The sequence below is a fragment of the Prorops nasuta genome, unplaced genomic scaffold, assembly GCF_024137725.1.
Source record: "Prorops nasuta isolate Cenicafe-Biocafe unplaced genomic scaffold, Cenicafe_Pnas_1.2 PNAS00469, whole genome shotgun sequence".
In the NCBI taxonomy this organism is placed as follows: domain Eukaryota; kingdom Metazoa; phylum Arthropoda; class Insecta; order Hymenoptera; family Bethylidae; genus Prorops; species Prorops nasuta.
Window position 1 is genome coordinate 1 of NW_027117265.1, and position 17,991 is coordinate 17,991.

The 17,991-nt window shown below is 33.2% G+C and overlaps 1 protein-coding gene across 1 annotated transcript; it reads left to right on the plus strand.

Annotated features, from left to right (window-relative positions):
* Positions 1-37: 37 nt before the first annotated feature.
* LOC136785536 (uncharacterized) lies at positions 38-3,089 on the plus strand. Its single transcript, XM_066746599.1, has 4 exons — positions 38-337; positions 1,628-1,809; positions 2,437-2,600; positions 2,667-3,089. Exons 1-4 carry the CDS (start codon positions 85-87, stop codon positions 2,869-2,871), a joined length of 804 nt encoding a protein of 267 aa, XP_066602696.1. The 5' UTR covers positions 38-84; the 3' UTR covers positions 2,872-3,089.
* Positions 3,090-17,991: the final 14,902 nt, after the last annotated feature.

Below are 17,991 nucleotides of genomic sequence, written 5' to 3' on the forward strand. Positions count from 1 at the left end.
TACGTGTATATAATTCTGCCAGCATAGATTACTCTCAATTTAGCTAGGGAGTCATAAAGAGCGGGAGTACTGATATTAACTAGAATGTTACGTACTATTTCCTATTCAGTGAGAAGGATGGCAACCAGTAGTGTTGATCAAAATCTTAAACTTCATTGGGTCCGGCCACCTGGTCCCAAAAAAGTGTACAAAATTATTAATGGTATTCGAAGAGATAAAGATGGGGACAAGCCGGTGAAGCTACGATTTCAAGAAATTCCAGAGGATCGTTACGAAGATGCTCTTAATCATATGCTTAAATATTTTTTAAAAGATGAACCAATGTGTAAATCTTTAGGTAAGTCATTCGTCTTTATTTAAATTTAATGTTATTTTTGTTAAACTATTATAGCAATAAATATTAATCCTTTGACAGCATTAAACTTGCATTGACACTTCAGCAAAATTGCTGAAAATTTTCTGCAATTTTTAATTATTTAAATAAGCCATATATTGAAAGTTTTTACACAAGTTTAGAGCTGTAGAAATGATCAAAGAGTATGAATGCAAAATACATCGGAGATATTTTCAATTAAACGTCTCTGGAACAATAATTTGGAAAAACGGAAATAATGAAAAAAAATAACAAATATTGTACTATGCTCGGTGTAGAGAATCCAATTCGAAAAGATGTAGTTTTAAGGAAAATTTATTATTGCACATTTGAATGTTTTAAAAATTAATAAATTTTCCTATGTTCTTTGTTTTCGTGATGTTCTCCAACATAGCAGTAATTTTAGTAAAGATATGGTGGCTCGAGAGCTTCCTTTCTCGGATTAGAGTACGTCAAGAATAGCCTCGAAGTTCACGGTGGCAAAAATATTTCTTGCTGCCTAGAGCCTTTTAGCGTTTCAAAATTTTCTCTGATTTATCGTTCATTCATTTTTCTTTCATAATCGCTAAACAGTTTTCAGCACGTGTAGAAATATTATCTGCGATGATGACCGACATATTTGGTTTATCACTGTTACTCTATATACTTATCAGAACAGTTTATTAATGTACTATTGAAGTGTATTTTATCATTCTCCAGCCATAGCTGTTGCTTACACGTACAAAGATTTAATCCTCTAGAATAAAATTTACAATTGTTAATTTAAATTAAAAATACATATAAAAAAGTTTTTCTACTTTATTAACATTATTAATTCATTTAATTTATTAAACCATTTCTCTTATTTTTATTAAACTGCTTTTCATTATCCTACAACGAGAAGCATCTTTCTCAATCAGCTTTTCGTAAAAAAGCATAAATAAAGTTTTATTGTTCGCAAACAGATGATATTGTAAATTTGGAGAAACTTTAAAAAATTGTAATTTTATGTTTAATGCGAAACACTTATGATAGTCGAGATAAATATTATTGTGAAAAGTTGCATGGATCAGGTGTTGCAAAAAAATTCTACACAATCGACTATCCAGCAACGGTGAAACATTGATTATTCCTTAATTAATAAGAGGCTAATGATTTTATATTATTAATAATCAAAGACTATACGTTTTATTAAATCGCATATCGTATACATTTTTTATTTGGGCATGGCACGTGTTCATAAAATGATTTTATTTTGTTTATATGCTTTTACAGGTTTGTTAAATAATGAACAAGCTAAGAAAGATTTTTCCTTACTGTGGAAAATTGCTTTCCAACAAGGAATCGGTATTGCAGCATTCGTGGATGATTCAACCACTCAAAAACCAGAAATTGCTGGTATGAATGCTCTATTCGTCATGACCAAAGAAGATGACAATACCATTAACAAAGTACAGGTGAATTTCAATTTCATGAAAAATAAAATTATAGCTGAGAAAGAAATTCGCGTAATAGCAATAGTTATGACCCTCTGAATAACTCGTTAATACAAATATTAATTTTATTATTATAATCCATGAAAAAAATCTTTATATTATTATCACCACATGAAATCTAGGATCCTCACTGGCATAATTTAAATTTTAAATGGTTTATTAAACGATTGAAAAATGTCCTTAAAGGATTTGACTCACGTTACGAAGCTATCAATAAGTGAGTTCTCCTCGAAACTAATTAAACAAAACGAACTGCCAAATGCCTGGATCAACAACTATTTAATCCGAAAGCTATTTCAAGAATTTTAAATTAATTGCAAATCAAACCATGTCAGCGTTGATTCTTTTTCAATCTTTTCTACAGTTTAAGTTTCGCGATATTGAAAGCATCAGTGGAAATCCAAGTTGATCAATGTGCTTTTAATTAAAAGGATAAAACTTAAGATTCCAGGCTTTTCTTATCCCATTGAGTCTATTTTCTCCAGATTTAAATGCAAAAGCTTACGATGGAGTTAACAACGTTATCGCTATCATTATTATTCAGTGTTAAAATAGATAATTATAAATCTGATTATTTGGCAATTTCAGTGGTCGTCAGAAGCTGAAATCGTTTTGAAAATGAACACAATGCTGGCGAAAGAAGCTAATTTATACGAAAAATTTGGCTGTGACAAATATTTGTCTGCTCTTGGACTCAGCGTGTTGCCAGCTTTTCGTGGACAAGCATTGGGAGAGAAGCTTCTCGCTATCAGGTATTTTTTATTGTTGAATGGAAATTTTTTATCAATTCATTGTCCAATTATTGTATCATTTCGCAGAGACAACGTTGGAAAGGAATACAATATTTCTCATACTGCGACTATGTTTACGTCTATAATTTCGCAAAAATCAGCAAGTCATGCAGGATTCAAGGTGGAAGTTGAAAAAAACTACAGTGATCTCGTTGATAAAGAAGGAAAACTTCTTTTCCCTGGTATCACGGATACAAAGACACTTCAGATAATGGTTAAAAAAATTAATTAGCTGGTTCTGATGATAAAAAAGATTGAACGATAAAATCATTTATTATTATTTAAGTAAAACGTTTTGTTACATTTGGCACGTTACCATTTTTTTAGAATGTAATATAAAATTATGTATTATTGTTTATACTTTCACTTTAATCATGTTAGTATTATATTACATTATTCTTATGTATAATATACTAAAAATTCTACATTTTATAAACTAGTTATTTTTAATATTTACTTTGTTATTTCTTCAACGATAGTGCACCATGCTTTGACTGGTAAATGAATCATTAGTGTGATAGTTTTAGAATGAAATAACGAGTAGAAAGCTGAAAAAAAAAGAAAATTTCTCGACTTAATCTGTGTAATACTGTGCAATATCTTCCAGATAATCAATAATTAATTTTGAATTATTAATGAAGTTTCTATGTGTAACGTGACCCATATCATAACGAGGCAGTAAATTTGCATCGCTGCTGTCTTACTGCAATGGAATTATTATTCGGTGGAGGAGAGAAATCATCAAGTTTCTTGTAAAACAAAGGAAAATGAGGCCAGATTTATTCAAGCTCTCCACGTATAATTGGCGTTTCGACGCCAATGCCTTCAATTTTCATCATTAAAATAACGGCATAGAGATGAGGCATGAAATACCGAATCTAATGAATCGTAAAGTTGTCGATCCATAACAGGACCGTGTATTTTTATTTATAATCTCAGATCGAGGCTGAAATTTCACCTAACATCAGAATACAATTTTGTTAAAGATTACACATTCTACAAAATATTATTCATAATTAATAGTTTATACTATTAAACTTTACTAATGAACTAACGAGCATTTAATTTATCATGGATAGCTGACCGTATATCTCAAGACTTTAATAAAATTATTTTAGCACAGCGTGTAACCGTTAAGTTGGCAGCAAGAAAAATTTCGGTACAAGTATACTTCCGGTTTGATAATCACCAGACACCATCGGAATGCGAATGCAGCATTTATCTCTATCTAGGACAGAATTTTAAAGACGCCTTAACCGATTGCACCTTGATTCCATTGCTAGTCTAATCCGAAGTCTATAATTTAAACTGAAGCCTTATTAGTCAATCACAGTACACCATCAAAGCGTGCTAATGTTCAATAATACTTGATAACCTGTAATAACTAAACGCGCAGTCTTGCATCGATCCAGGCAATTTTTTCTGTCATTTTGTTACCTTAAGGTGAAATTACACGAATGCTTAAAATTATACTCGCTGCATGGAAACCCTATATTCACTTCTATTACGAAGCTTGTAATCCAATAATCAATTATTAAATAACTCGAGGATGAATGAATTAATAAAAAAAGAAACACTATAATTAGCATGCCAAAGGGTTAAATTTCACTGTTCAAATGATTTAATTAAATGAACTAGCATTAATTAATATCCAATAATTAGTCGTAATTTCGTTAAGCGGATACGCGTGTGGTAACTAAAATAGGTCTCACACGAAAGATGAAAAAGCGGAGGATGAAAAAAGCTGATAAATCCTAAAGAACAAGGAAAACTATTGATAGAATGAAAAATGATATTGGCCAACGGTAGATGAGTAATCGAGTGTTTGTATTATCTACGAATCTTTGCTATCTATTATTCCAAGCTCTTCTATTAATACAGCCAGACGAGAATAGTTGAGAATAGGGTTTTTTTCAGACGCGTTTATTACTCGTTTTATGAATCGCTTTTGTGATACGTTCGTGCGTGGAAAAACGGTGGCTCTTATGGATGTTTAGGGAAGAATAGTTCGATATTGGAGAATAGGAAATGAAAAATGAGCGAGGTTACTGTGGATAAAAAGGAATGATTGTTGTAATTGAACTTGGTAGAATATAGATAAATCTTGTGAAAACAAAGAAGGAAATTGAGGAAGAAGGGAGAAAAAGAGTATGACGAAAGAAGAAAGTAAAACTTGAAGGGAGATAGAGAGGAGAGAGAAAGAGTTTGGTTAAAATAAAGAGAGAATAAAACAAAGAAGAGGAGTAAGATAAATAGAGAGAGAGAGAGAGAGAGAGAAAAATGAGAAAATGAGGAGACGAGAGAAGTGACTTGGTTGGTGAGGAGTCCGAGGAGGCCGAGAAGAGAATGCGCATGCACGCATGCACGTATTAGTGAATCCTGAATGAAGATTTGCTGTAGGTGTGTAGAGGGTGTACGTGATTGTATTGGTACACAGCGACGCCGCACCGGCGGCTGCCTTACGAGCTACGACGAGTTTACTTGTTAGAGCGGATGGAGCCTCATGGAGCTCGACTTCTCGCATTCGGGGTTTCGAGTCTCGGTCTCGAGTTCGACAGAGTTCGACTCGCCGTTTTCAGTCGCGTTTCGCGCGTCGAACGAGCAAGTATGTTCGCGTTCGTCTCTCCTCTCCATTCAACAAATAATAACTGTCTCTCTCTCTCTCTCATTTTTTTTTATTTCTTCACCTTTCTCTCTCTCTCTCTCTCTCTTTCTCTGTTCTCCTTTCCCCTATTCTCTTGCTTCACTCAATAAACATATTTTTGTCAACAACGCGAGGCAACGTGAGGAAAATTCGTGTTTGCACCGAATGCAAAAAAATGTTCATCTCATTTTCAATGCTGCATAAATATCGTTTCTAGAAACAAGCTCTTGGAGAATTTTTAGGGAGGAAATATTAAACCGGTCGACGACTGAATTGAAAAAAGAATTTTTTCGTAAATTTGTCGAAAGAAGTTTTCTCGTCTCGAGTGATTTTTCTTTTTCTGCTGTCATTAATAATTTTGAGAGAGAGGAATAATATGCAACTGTAGAGAATAAAGATTTAAATTTTTAGCGGGAATATTTTTTATTTCATTTAATGCCAAGAACAACGATATAAAAAATGGCAGGGGGAGAAATCAGAAATTGCTCACGGAATTTTATTTTAATTTGATAGTGAGGAAGGAAAATTCGTGTAACGTACATTGTTATATAGGAGAAAAAAAAAGAAAATGGGCAGAAAGAAAATTTTTGGAAGGAAGCAAATACAGCGAGGAAATTTTTGTTTTATTCGTGACGTAGTGGCCTGGTTCTATTGTTACGGGATCGTTATGATAAAAATTTGATGAGAGTGCGAGAGAGAGACTTTGTAAAAAATTGAATTTTTTGGTGGAAATTAATTTCCATGATGCAACGAGGAATATTTACATAATACACGTGCGTTTTTCGATTATGATACGTAGGGACGAGGGGTGGAGGGCCGAAGGGCAGTTTAGGCGGGCAAGATTAAACGAAAGCAATTAGAGAAACGCAGAAAAACTTTGATATAGAAAATTTCATCGCTTTGTCCCGCTATGGAATATCTAATTTCAACGTTGTCACTGGTTGTTTTTTAATTACAGGAAGAAAAATAATCCGTCACGCGATACCGTTGACACTTGTCAAAGGAGAGACTACGGAATCTACTATTTCGAGAATAAGCTAAGTGCCATTTCCTGCCTTAACGTTAGATTCTAAAATTCCGTAGATTTCAAGAGACCAGCGAAGCTTTTAACCGATTGGAAGCACCTTGAACAAAAATCGCTGCGAAGGAAAGCTACTCGTTTGAAATTCCACAAAATTCGTGCACTTGAAAATAACGCGCTCTTTCGAAAGCTCGCTCGCGAAGAAAGAGAAACTGACGGAGCGCGAAAATTCAATTGTTGCGTTTCTTACGGATCTACAATTTTCTGTAATTAAAATTCTTTAGTTCGGAGCATTGTTTGAGATGCCTGGAATTTTTTTATAAAAATTAAGAAGCTTCAAGATTGTTAATAATTTTACGCGAGTGTTCCGTTCAGTGTAGTGCAGTACCGAAGGATATTATTTATTGTGCTATTTTTAATTCAAGGTTATATATATATATATTGTGATTCTTTGTGAAATTAGTCGAGCAGAATTTCTATAAAATACAGCATGGTGTAGTAGCACTTGGGTGAATTCCGTACGAAAGCAAACGTGAATGCATCGGTGAAATTTTCATTTTAACTCGATCCTCCATTGTCATGGGAAGCAAATTAATTTTTGTGTCGTTTTTGAGAAGCTCCAATTAATTGGACACCCTTATGATATCACATTTTTCTCAAATTTCAAACATTTTAACTTTGGTCGTGTAGCTGTGTCTACTAACGATCTTAATTACGTTTAAAAATATTAATTTTAGTTTTGTACGATGTTGTTATTTTACATTTTTTACTTGCATAATTGTTATTGAATATTACGCGAAGAAATATTTGAAGTATTTTGTTGGTCTAATATTCTACTAAAGAGTTATATTTTTTTTAATATAGTGGAGATTAAAATGATATTGTCAATCTCTTAATTATATATTGTTTAATTACCTTTACATTTCGTTTGTAAAGATTATATATTTCTAAACGAACGAGGATTAAAAGTCTCTTGTATTACTCGTTCCATAAACGAAATTAGAAAATGCAACAAGTATGCGAGAAAAGTGTCATTTTCAGAGTTTCATTAAACTACCATAGATTTTGCGTTTCTCAAATGGCTATATTAGGAAAGTGTAAGTACATGTTGAAACTACCTGTGAAATTATTCTTAAGCGGTGCGTAATAATTAAAGGTTAATTTCTGCAATAGCTCAGAGACCGAATGAGGTAATCCAAAAATTATTTTTTCGCCTAAAAAATTAATACGATTAAAAAAAACAACTAATAATTCTAATTATCGTCTCACAAATCCACACTGCAGTTATAGTGGAATCTTGTGAGAGTGTTGATGTCAAATAATAAAAGCACTGCTTAAAAAATTTATTGCTTTGAAGATTTCACATAAGCGATATCCCATAAAAATGTTTCAATCTTTTAGGAGATAGCTGGATGCGATGTTACTTTTATGAAAATGCGATAAAGCTGCATCAATCGGTGAATGAGAGGTTTTAACTTTTACCACGAAAGGAAGGACTTGCTAACTCTGGAAGAATATTCAGTGGTAAATGGCCTGAAAAGCATTTGTGCTTTGGTCAATAAATTCGAGAAAATTCGGTACATACTTGTGTATATGGAACAAACACAAAACTATTTTACCTAAAACACTGCTATTTACGAGTTGCATACGTAGACAAATAAATTTTTGGATTACCCTGCAACAAAACGAAATAAATTTAAATCGAATAATTGAAGCATCTACATAGTGGTTCCAACATTAACTTGGTATTATATTATTTAATTAATTAAAGTAGCCTTTCTGGAGTATAATTTATATTTATAAATAAATAATTTTTCTATAAGAAATAATACATCTTAAATACATTTTTTAATTAATATTAATAGTGATAAATTTTTGGTAATGCCGAAATCAAGCTTTAAGAAACGAGTAGCATATGGGACTAAGATAAAAAAAGTTAACTATAATATATTATAATATATCTTTTTCTAGCTCCATTTGATATAAATCAATGAAAACTTTGGCAAAACTTTTCTTGGCTACTTGCCTTGGACATAATTAAAACTTTCCTTGAGATATGTGTATCGAATAATTTTCATCAGCATGATTCGTAGTATGATAATATTATTGCTCGTAAAAATTATCATGTAAAAGCCAGACTGCACTGTATTGGACTTACGTTTAAACTTCCGACTCGATTAAACGTTAATGGATATTAATTATTATAAGGCTTTTTAAATTCGTAATTTTTCAATCTCTCTAATGCGCATTAGTGTTTCAAGATAATTATCGATGCTTTCGAACTTCGTTAAATTCTTACTAGCTATAAATTGAAATTCGTATAATAAGAATTTAAAAGAGATCTTCAAACTATTATGAAGATTTTCTCTGTGTATATAACTCACGGTAAATCTTACTAAGAATAATAACTTCTATAATTAGTGAGGATCTTCAAGATTTTCAATTAAAATTAGATAGTTGTGTACGTGTATCTAGGAAAAATGTTCTTCTTTGTAGGGATAATTTAATTTGCTATTTTCTTAGTCTTTTCGAAATTTTTTACAATTGCTGGATGTATTAAATATATTTGTATGTACTTGTATTAATATATTTTTCCTAATTCTCATTTGAGAGTTACTCGCTTTAATTTAAAGGACCCTTATAGGAAGAAACGATCTTTAGCGATATTAAACAGTTTGAGCTTTCTTGGGGAGTTTTTGCAATCGAGACTGAATATAAGAAGGGGAGAAAAGTACGCTGGGATGGCGTAAAACGCGGCTAAGTTTTACGGTACGAGTTAAATGAGGTTGAAACGTGCGAATAACGAGTTGAACAAAAATTCGAATTTTCCGAGTATTGCCTCGATGAACTGACGAGATAGTAAAAAAAAAAAGAACACTGCGATTGATAAAGTTTAGCCTCTAATAAGCTTCTTTTATTTTAAAGATTTTTTTTCTCATTAAATAATATTACATTAAACCTAGAATTAATGGATTTTTAATAATTCATGAATTCTATAACGTTTATTTTTTGTAATAAAAAGGCACGTAAAATTTTAGAAATAGCTTGAAAAGTTGCTACTTTTTCAGTTTCATTCGTAACGTCAGAGAATTTCAATGGTGAGACATTGATGAAAAAAGTCGAATAATTAAACTTCGAACCAATTTAACCAACGTGAGAATTACACAGAAGGTTTTAGAGCATTTCACTGGGCTGAAGGAGAATATTTGCATTATATTTGGAATACTTTTACCAGTTCTAGTAGATAATTGATATTTGTCAATAATTGGAAAATTAAGAGGAGAACTGTGATTAGAAAATTAATATTTTTTCATTAGCAACGATGTACGATTGACACGTGTTGTTGAGGAAGCAAAAGCTTGTTCCGGAGATTTAGTGACTACTTTGTAGCGAAAGTATCCGATGGGACCTTCTGTTTTTCTGTGTTTCTGCATAACCAAATGCCCTGCAGCTTAACCTTTACTTTGCTCAGCTACCACAGGATTCCACCGTACAGCTTTTGACTTTCATTTATAGCCCCTGATATTCAACTCTGAAGCCTTCGAGGCTTCGCTCGAACAAGCATGAGAATGAATTTATAATAATAATTCTACTAATTAGTGCAGATTATAAAAACATTATATAGAGCATTGTTTCTGTAAATTTAAAACACTCTTCTTTGTTTCATTCAATTGTTTATTAATTTATAGTTTAACTCAAGTAAAAGCTTTAAGAAGTAATTTTAATTTTTTAGTGTAGTTTGTTTCCAACATATTTTTTTTCCAATTTAATGGTGTTTTATTATAAAATGCATATTAGATTTGAAAATTGTTGTATTTTGAAGCCTGGCGAGATTAGTAAAGAAGAGTAGCGACACTTCTGCAATTTATTATACTCTTTTCCCTCTATCCTTTCGATTACTGTGACTTTTTTTAATGGTGAAATGATTTTTTAGAAAAAAGAGTACGAAAAATGGCGAATATGGTTGACAGCGAGAGGATTACAAGAAGATTAAGTGGGTCTCACTTGTACGAATCATGTTGGGCCATCAGGAAGCTTCTTAGAAAAATTGACAGGAATAATAAATGTGTGGATTACTAAAAGAAAAAGCAACGATCATTCAATTGGCTCTAATAAACAACTGTGAGACAAGGCTTATGCTTGAAAAAATGGCCAATTTCTTAAAAATGGATTTATAACAATAGTGGTGCTCCATTGATGAAATTTTTGCATCGAGAGAAACATTTGTAACAGGAGAACCAAGCATTGAATTGCAGCATAATGTGTGTGACAAATTTCGTAGTCTTAGCTATTATTTGAGCTACAAAGTGGGACCAATGAGATACGAGTGAGAGTGGAGAATCAAACGTGTGAATTTGTGTGGAAGCAATAATGCTTTATGCATCGTCACAAAGAGCTCTTTATTAACATAAGTGCATTAAACTCTTTCTAAAAATTTGAGATAAATTAATACTCGTGTTCCAAAACTTCTGTCTTGTTTCACCTGAAATTATTTCGTTATTGAGAAAACCAAATCGTCGAGAATCAAAGGAAAACTGTAATTTGCCAAATGGAGTCGAGGATAGGATTCAGCAAATTTTTCACAAAGAAAGATTAATTGCCCTAACAAAATTTGAAGCCTTAATTGTCTTTGGGTTTGTTATATTCGACAGTCTGATTGAAAGCAAAAATTAAAGTGTGTCGAGTGGTGGTTGAAAGGGAAAAATTGGAGTATTTATGATTAGGAATTTTGTGAGATTGCTGAGAGTCGATTAAGAAGTAGAAATGACCAATCGTAGCCAGACCGAGTTGATCGACCAGTCCTGCATGGATGCCTGTACCCACAGCACGTTCTCTCAGGAATATTTCGAAGGTACCGGCTTGACCAACATTACCGAGGACCTCAACAGCACAGAAAAAATTGACTCTTTCTACTTCTACGAGGTAAGACACCCTTTTCTACTTTTCACTAGACTTTTATTCTTACCTCACGACTTTCCTTGCTCTCTATCTCTCTCTCTCTCTCTCTCTCTAACATTTAAAGAAATGAATCAATAATTCCTATTTCTCCTTCTAAAATATATCACTAATTTTTGCAATTCCAATTGCGATAAATGAATCGTTGTCTGTGACTAATTACTATTTTTTTCTCTATGCTGCTAAAAGAACTCGAACGTTTGAAATAGCACACGTACATCGTACACATTTTTCTCTCGTTATTATTAAATTCAATAGCAATCAAGCACCGGTGACAGTGGCCATCTGAGTTGAAATTTAATTTAAGCGTGCAATGCTGACTAATATTTCATTTGTGCATCACAATTAAACGAATAAAAATGAATCTTGATAGGTTTTTGATTTTATTCGGGGAAGAATGAGGGAGGTTTTATGGACAAGTGAAGAAAGAAGGACGAAGGAAAATGCAGTGCGAGAAAGGGTGAAAATTGAGTGAGTGAGAAAAGGAGGATTCATTAGATTCACGAAGATAAAACTCTGTGAATGCTTTGGTGTTACTCAAAGGGCTTTAAGCGTATCAAAAGAAATATAACGGTGGAATTAATAGAAGGGTAAAGGTGCGCGAGGAAGGCAAATTATGCGAGTTAGTCAATCGCTTAGAAAGCCAGTTCTACGTGCAAACTTTCCAAAGTAGAAACATCTGCGCAGTAGTCAGCCACCTCGACAGCTTTGATTAAATTTCACTGTAAGCTCTCGGAAAATTCAGCGTTGAGATTCATACCGTGATAAATAAGGCATTGTGCGCTCTAAACATTCAATGACTCGATGCGATTCAAGGAGCGCCATCTTATTCTTCAAAATATAGGATGAAAAATAAAATTATGCATTAACAGTGAATTTGAAATAATTTATTATACAATTTTGACGAAAGATTGTTATAATTTGTAATTCCATACGAATCTCACTCTTTCAAACTGGCACTAGGGCCTTTGGCCACTCGACTCTCTGGTTGTAAGTATATATATATATATATATATATATATAACAGGTTAATTTTCGAGTCAATTTATCGAGGAAGGTTTCTAGGAGTCTACAGGTGGTAGTTTGCGCATGAATTCATAATCCGATAAAGTCGATCGAGCTAATAGTTTTCGGTGGATGCAGTGTTTAATGCAGGAACAAAGGAAGATTCCGAGAGCGATTTGGCAAATTATGCACTTTGCTCGATTAACATTCGTTCGTTAATTTATAGCTGGTTTAAAAGAACTTGGAGGTCATTTTTAATTTAGCGCAGTGGTAAGCTTATGAAACGATCCAAAACGTTGGCTTCTGCCAAACTTTTTTTTTTCTTTCCTTATTCATCGTTTTATCCCTTTTCTTCCATTTCTTCCCATAGCTGTTTTCGTAACTGTCTGAGAACCGCGCGTGCAAGCGAGGAGATGGTCGAGCGTTAATTTTAAGCTTATTTTCATTAGGACAGCAGTCAGCACGCGTGTGAGAATTTTACGCAGGTCGGTTCATCAGGAGACTGGTGAAAATTAGTCGAGAAACGAGTCTACGGGCTGACAAGCTGAAACCAGCCAATCGGACAAAATTAAGCTGGCGAGGGACGAGAGGCGAATTTTTACATCGTAAAATACTCCAAGTGGCTAATTGTTACATAAAAATAATTTGTATTTTTAAAGAGAAAAACCAAAAACGAACTAGACCTCTTCTATTTTCAGATAAATTTAATTATAACGTGTAGAGTAATAAATTTACAAAGTTTTAGCATATGAGACTGTTTATCAGTGATGGATAGAATGCGTGTATAGTGTACAGTATCAAGATAATTTCATCATTTTGATAAAGCACTTTTTACAAGCGAAACATAACTTAATGGGTAAAGCTTTAATTAGGGATAATGTAGGAGGAATTCATCGATAAATTAAGTTATAAGACTAAAGGAGTAAATTTACATAGTTTCAGTGTAAATTGTTTATCAAAGCTGCAAATTTACACGTAGGTAACATCAGCATACGTTGATGATAAAGACGATTTCGTTTAACACAGTTAGGAGCTTTCGCCTCCAGGCAAACTTTATTAATTAAAATAACTTTTGGGACATATTGTTGATCGTTTGCTAATCATATTGTTCATGCACAACAATATTATTCCGGAGAAACATCGACTTAAGTTCAAACCATCGCATCGCATGTAATAAAACAATTCACTCGCGTTTAGCTCGCTTTAAGTTTCATAATAGCTAAAGAGCTTAACCCATTTTTCAATATTTACCACCTATTTGTGGTTTAGCATATATAGCTTTGATATTTATACAATAATAATACAAGGTATTTTATTTATAGAATTATATAATTACAATGGACTTTTGAACGTTGATACATTTTTAACATTAATAATTTAATTAAATTTCATCCAGTAAGCTTACGATATTTTATATAGGAAAATTTGTAAGTTATAGAGTAACTAAAGTGATTTGGCATGTTCATGGCTTTTCCTTTGGCATTGGCACATCATTTCACGAATCCAAATGATCTCGCTTGGGTGAAATAGTCAAATTCCATTAGATATTTAGTCTGACAGGCCAGAAATTATAGAGTACAAGTGGTCAATGTGGCAACGTGTGAATTTACAGTAATCTCTCGTGTCTCTTCTTGCACAGACACATTATTTTGCAGAATGCTTTTGCTAAATGAGAAAATAACGTGTTACATTAATGGCTTCGTAAACGGTTGCAATAACTCATATTGTAAATCTCGCGATGCGTAATCATTCTGATTTCACCTATACCTTTATATTTATATATATATAATTTTCTATACAGCTATTGTTATAGCTGTATGTATTGTTTAATGTCAAAAGCTTCTGTAAAAGTAAGCTTAACAATCAAAAGCAAGTCATCTCGATTGTTTAATTACATATTTTTTAACTGAACTATTTTTCAATGATAATAAATATTAAATAATTTAATTATTTAAAAATAACTTTTCTTTCCAAACACTTTGCAATCCTAGGTTAGAAAAGATTATTTAACTAGTTTACCAGTATCCAATCGATTTTTCAGAAGAAGTGATAAATTTTGAGTGACATAAATGTAATTTCTTTCAGAGGATGAAAAAAAGTGTATCAGAGACAGCTATAGGAGTTTCATTCTGGTGAATTTTTGTGGGAACCCCCAGAAAGCTGAGTTTATTGGGGATCATGCGATTTCTTCAGATATTGCCAAATGAATATCGCACTCTCCAATACTCTCCATGACTAGATGACGAGGCAGCTTCGATCCCCTCAACTTTCGACTCTTTCCTCCACTTCGTCCAGACCTCTCCACGATATTTACGGGAGACTCGTCTATCAACAGATTACCCATATCTCCTTTCAACAGGAAGAAGAACTCGTCGAAAGCTACGAATCGTCCAAGAAAAAACTACACACGTGTCGTAAAATGGAATGAAAAATCAATTACCTAAATCTCTTTATTTCCGAAGCCATCAAGCACAATTTATTCCATTATTGCAATAAACTACAACGTGGACTGGAAAACATATCAGCCCTCGTACTTTCTGCCCATTAGTCGCGATAAATTCCAGCAATTAAAAAAAAAAAAACAGGAAAAATAAAGGAGAGGGTTCTTCGAGGAGATGAGAAAACTAATGAACTAAGTCGTCGGTCAATCGTTGTGGGTTTTTTTCGTTCGGTATGCGCGATAAATTTCCGGGATTTCCAACTTTCACGCGTGCTGCGCTTGATAAATTTGGCTGGTGGCTTGATAAATCTTGTCGAGACCTTCGCGTCGTGGGTTAATTATACCTCCGAAGCTGTCGCGGTTGCAGTGGCAAATTTTCGTCCCGAAGGAAACATAATTTTTTTCAACTCACTGATTAATCCAGCAAACGTCCCTCGGGATACCAATTGGACTCCGGCGGATCCTGGAGAAGGACGAAAATCAATTCATCGTGAACGATCGACGATCGAAAATGCGTGAACAAAGCTGGGAAATTTTCCCTTTCCGTGGGCGAATCCCATTCGTCTTTTCAATACTTCGGTTAAACAATAAATTTGACTCGCTCTATTATAATGATTAATCATTGGAAAGTTTGCTCTGAAAAGTTACGAATCGTTGGAGGCTTTTGAGAGAATATTTATCGAACCGTGTGGACTTTAATTGATGAATTTTCGCTTTTAGTGACGGATCTTTTAATACTGAACTCGTTTGCTTAATTAGTGATGCGTTTTTCTTTAATCATTGGTATTTAATTTTGAGACTGGTCCACATACCCACTCCCTGTTTATTTTGGAATGAAATTGCAGAAATTTGAGAAATTTTCAAGTATAATTGTAACATAGCCACTGGCACGTTATAAAATTAGCTAAGGTAGACTAAACATTCCACCAGTATTCGCTAATTATTTCTCTTTTTCGCATATACCTCCCCCTTAGAAATTTATCAAGCTCGACGATTACATAGATTGCTCGCAAATTTATCGTTCGAATTCCTTATCTCGCTGCTGCATTACACGCACAGATTAAACGGTGTATAGTGCAACCAACGAAATATTTCGAGCCTCTCGTATCTCGACGCAAATTATTCATTTTTATAAATAAATACTGAAGGGGTGAGAGGGTTTAGGGTTTGAGAAAGGAAGGCAGCTAAAAGAGAACGCAAATCGCGAAGCTGCACGGATATAAATAATAAGACGGATTAATCAATTTGAGTGATCGAGTGGACTTGGGAGCAAATAAAGTATGGAGAGTGGATACAGAGCAAGGAACCGCACAGCCAAATAATCCAATATGGCGAGGATATAAGGTTTTTCTAAAAGATTGAAATAAATATCTTGCAGGGAGAATATACATCGGAGCGATTGAACTATCGCACCACTACTTTTTTCTCTTACTTTTACGAGGTATTTTTGGATATTGGCGAAATCTCGCTAGGGAAGAGAGAATATACTCTGAAAATAACTGCAAACCGCGTGGTGATTTTTATGTGTGTTATGCACGTGGCTGTTTTTCCATTCGATTTTTCTTTTTCTCTTTAATCGATCTGTATACATAGGTATAATAGGATCGATGTATTTTTAATTATACATTGTATCGAAGCTTTGTAACTTCATCCTCGTACAAATGTATAAATTTATTTCTGTTACTTATTATTATTAATTTCTTCTTGGGTGGTCGATAATTGGGTCTAATGTGTCGTCGCTATGCAGCTTTGTCGTGTCGTATATTGCATATTTGCAAGGAAATAGCGGGACGTGTAATTTCAGTGGGATGACATGAGATTTATGTGGCAGAGCTGCTTTTGATTCAAGTAATACGGTTGATCTCCACACCGAGGTAGAACTGTAAATGTAAAGGTATAATGTATGACCTATTTATGAGATGTATTTATGTTCATTGAAACAAACCAAATCTTTCAGTAAAGCTTGTATTTATATTAATGTTATTACAGGAGTACAGTGCAAAATAAGGTAAATAGTTTAAACAAATAACACGAATAAAACTAATAGATGAAAATATTTCAAAATTTTAATAATTAACTTTCATCGAGACAATGAGCTATTATTGTAGTAATAATTAATAATTATTTACAATTATGATTGTGAAGTGTCAAGCTCCCAAAGAACTTTAAACGAATTTAATATATCGAGGGACACTCGAGTATGCTACTTCTTACGCACAACGAAAAAGACTTATTTATCGTGAGAAATTTATCACTCCGTTTCCTGTCAGTGAAATACACCACTCGAGTATTATCTATTCGGACGAATTTATGTCTCATTTTTATACTACGCATGCACAAAAATTTCCTAACGCAGTATGCGGTGAAAAAGTCAAAACAAATGAAAATTGTGAGAGGAAATTGAGCGAGATTTGCAAATCAAATCAACGTGGATCGACAAAAAACTGACGAAAAATCATTACGACGAAATTCAAGTTTTCTGGGAAAATTGATCAATTTTATGATAATCCTACTTTCTTCTCTCCGAATGTTATACATTTGAGCAGTGTTTGTAATATTTCAATTTAACTTTCGCCTCCTTACGATTATACTTGTTAAATTTTCTCGTGCACAGAGTTTTATAAATTAATGAATATCCTGTACATTTTTATATGAAAAAGAAGAGAAAAGAGTTGAGGAAAAGGAGAAGAAACCACTGCGTTGGAAAATTTCGTCCCAGCAGATAGATAAAGATAGGTATAAATAGATTGAAGCAGAGATGGAAATCAGATACTCGTTGGAGATACGAAGGAAAATAAATTGATGACAGGATAAAAAAGGAAATAGGATAATCCTAATTTATTATACAATCTGAATATTTTCTAGTCGATTCTTCATTAACTTCAAATTCAGGGGGAAAAGAACGAGGGTGTTCCTTGTGTCTCTCCCTGAAAAATAAAACTACCTTACGCGTCGAGATAACTATCAAATCTTATACATAGTAAAATTGGTTCTTATTCGTTTGAGAATAAACCAACTAATTTCACTGAGAAATGACTACCACGTAATAACAAGAGAAAAGGGGGAGGCAAAGAGAAAGACAAGTGGAAGCACACGAAAGGAAATATTAGATTAGCATGATAAACGGAAAATACATAAAGGATCCATTAATTCAACGAGTCAAGATTACATTAGTCTCCCAAAAAGATTCTGACGATTAGAAAATGAGCTACGTGGAATAAAATGTAATTTAAATCTGTAGCATAACAGAGTGGAGAAATTTAATAAATAAAAATTATATAAAATC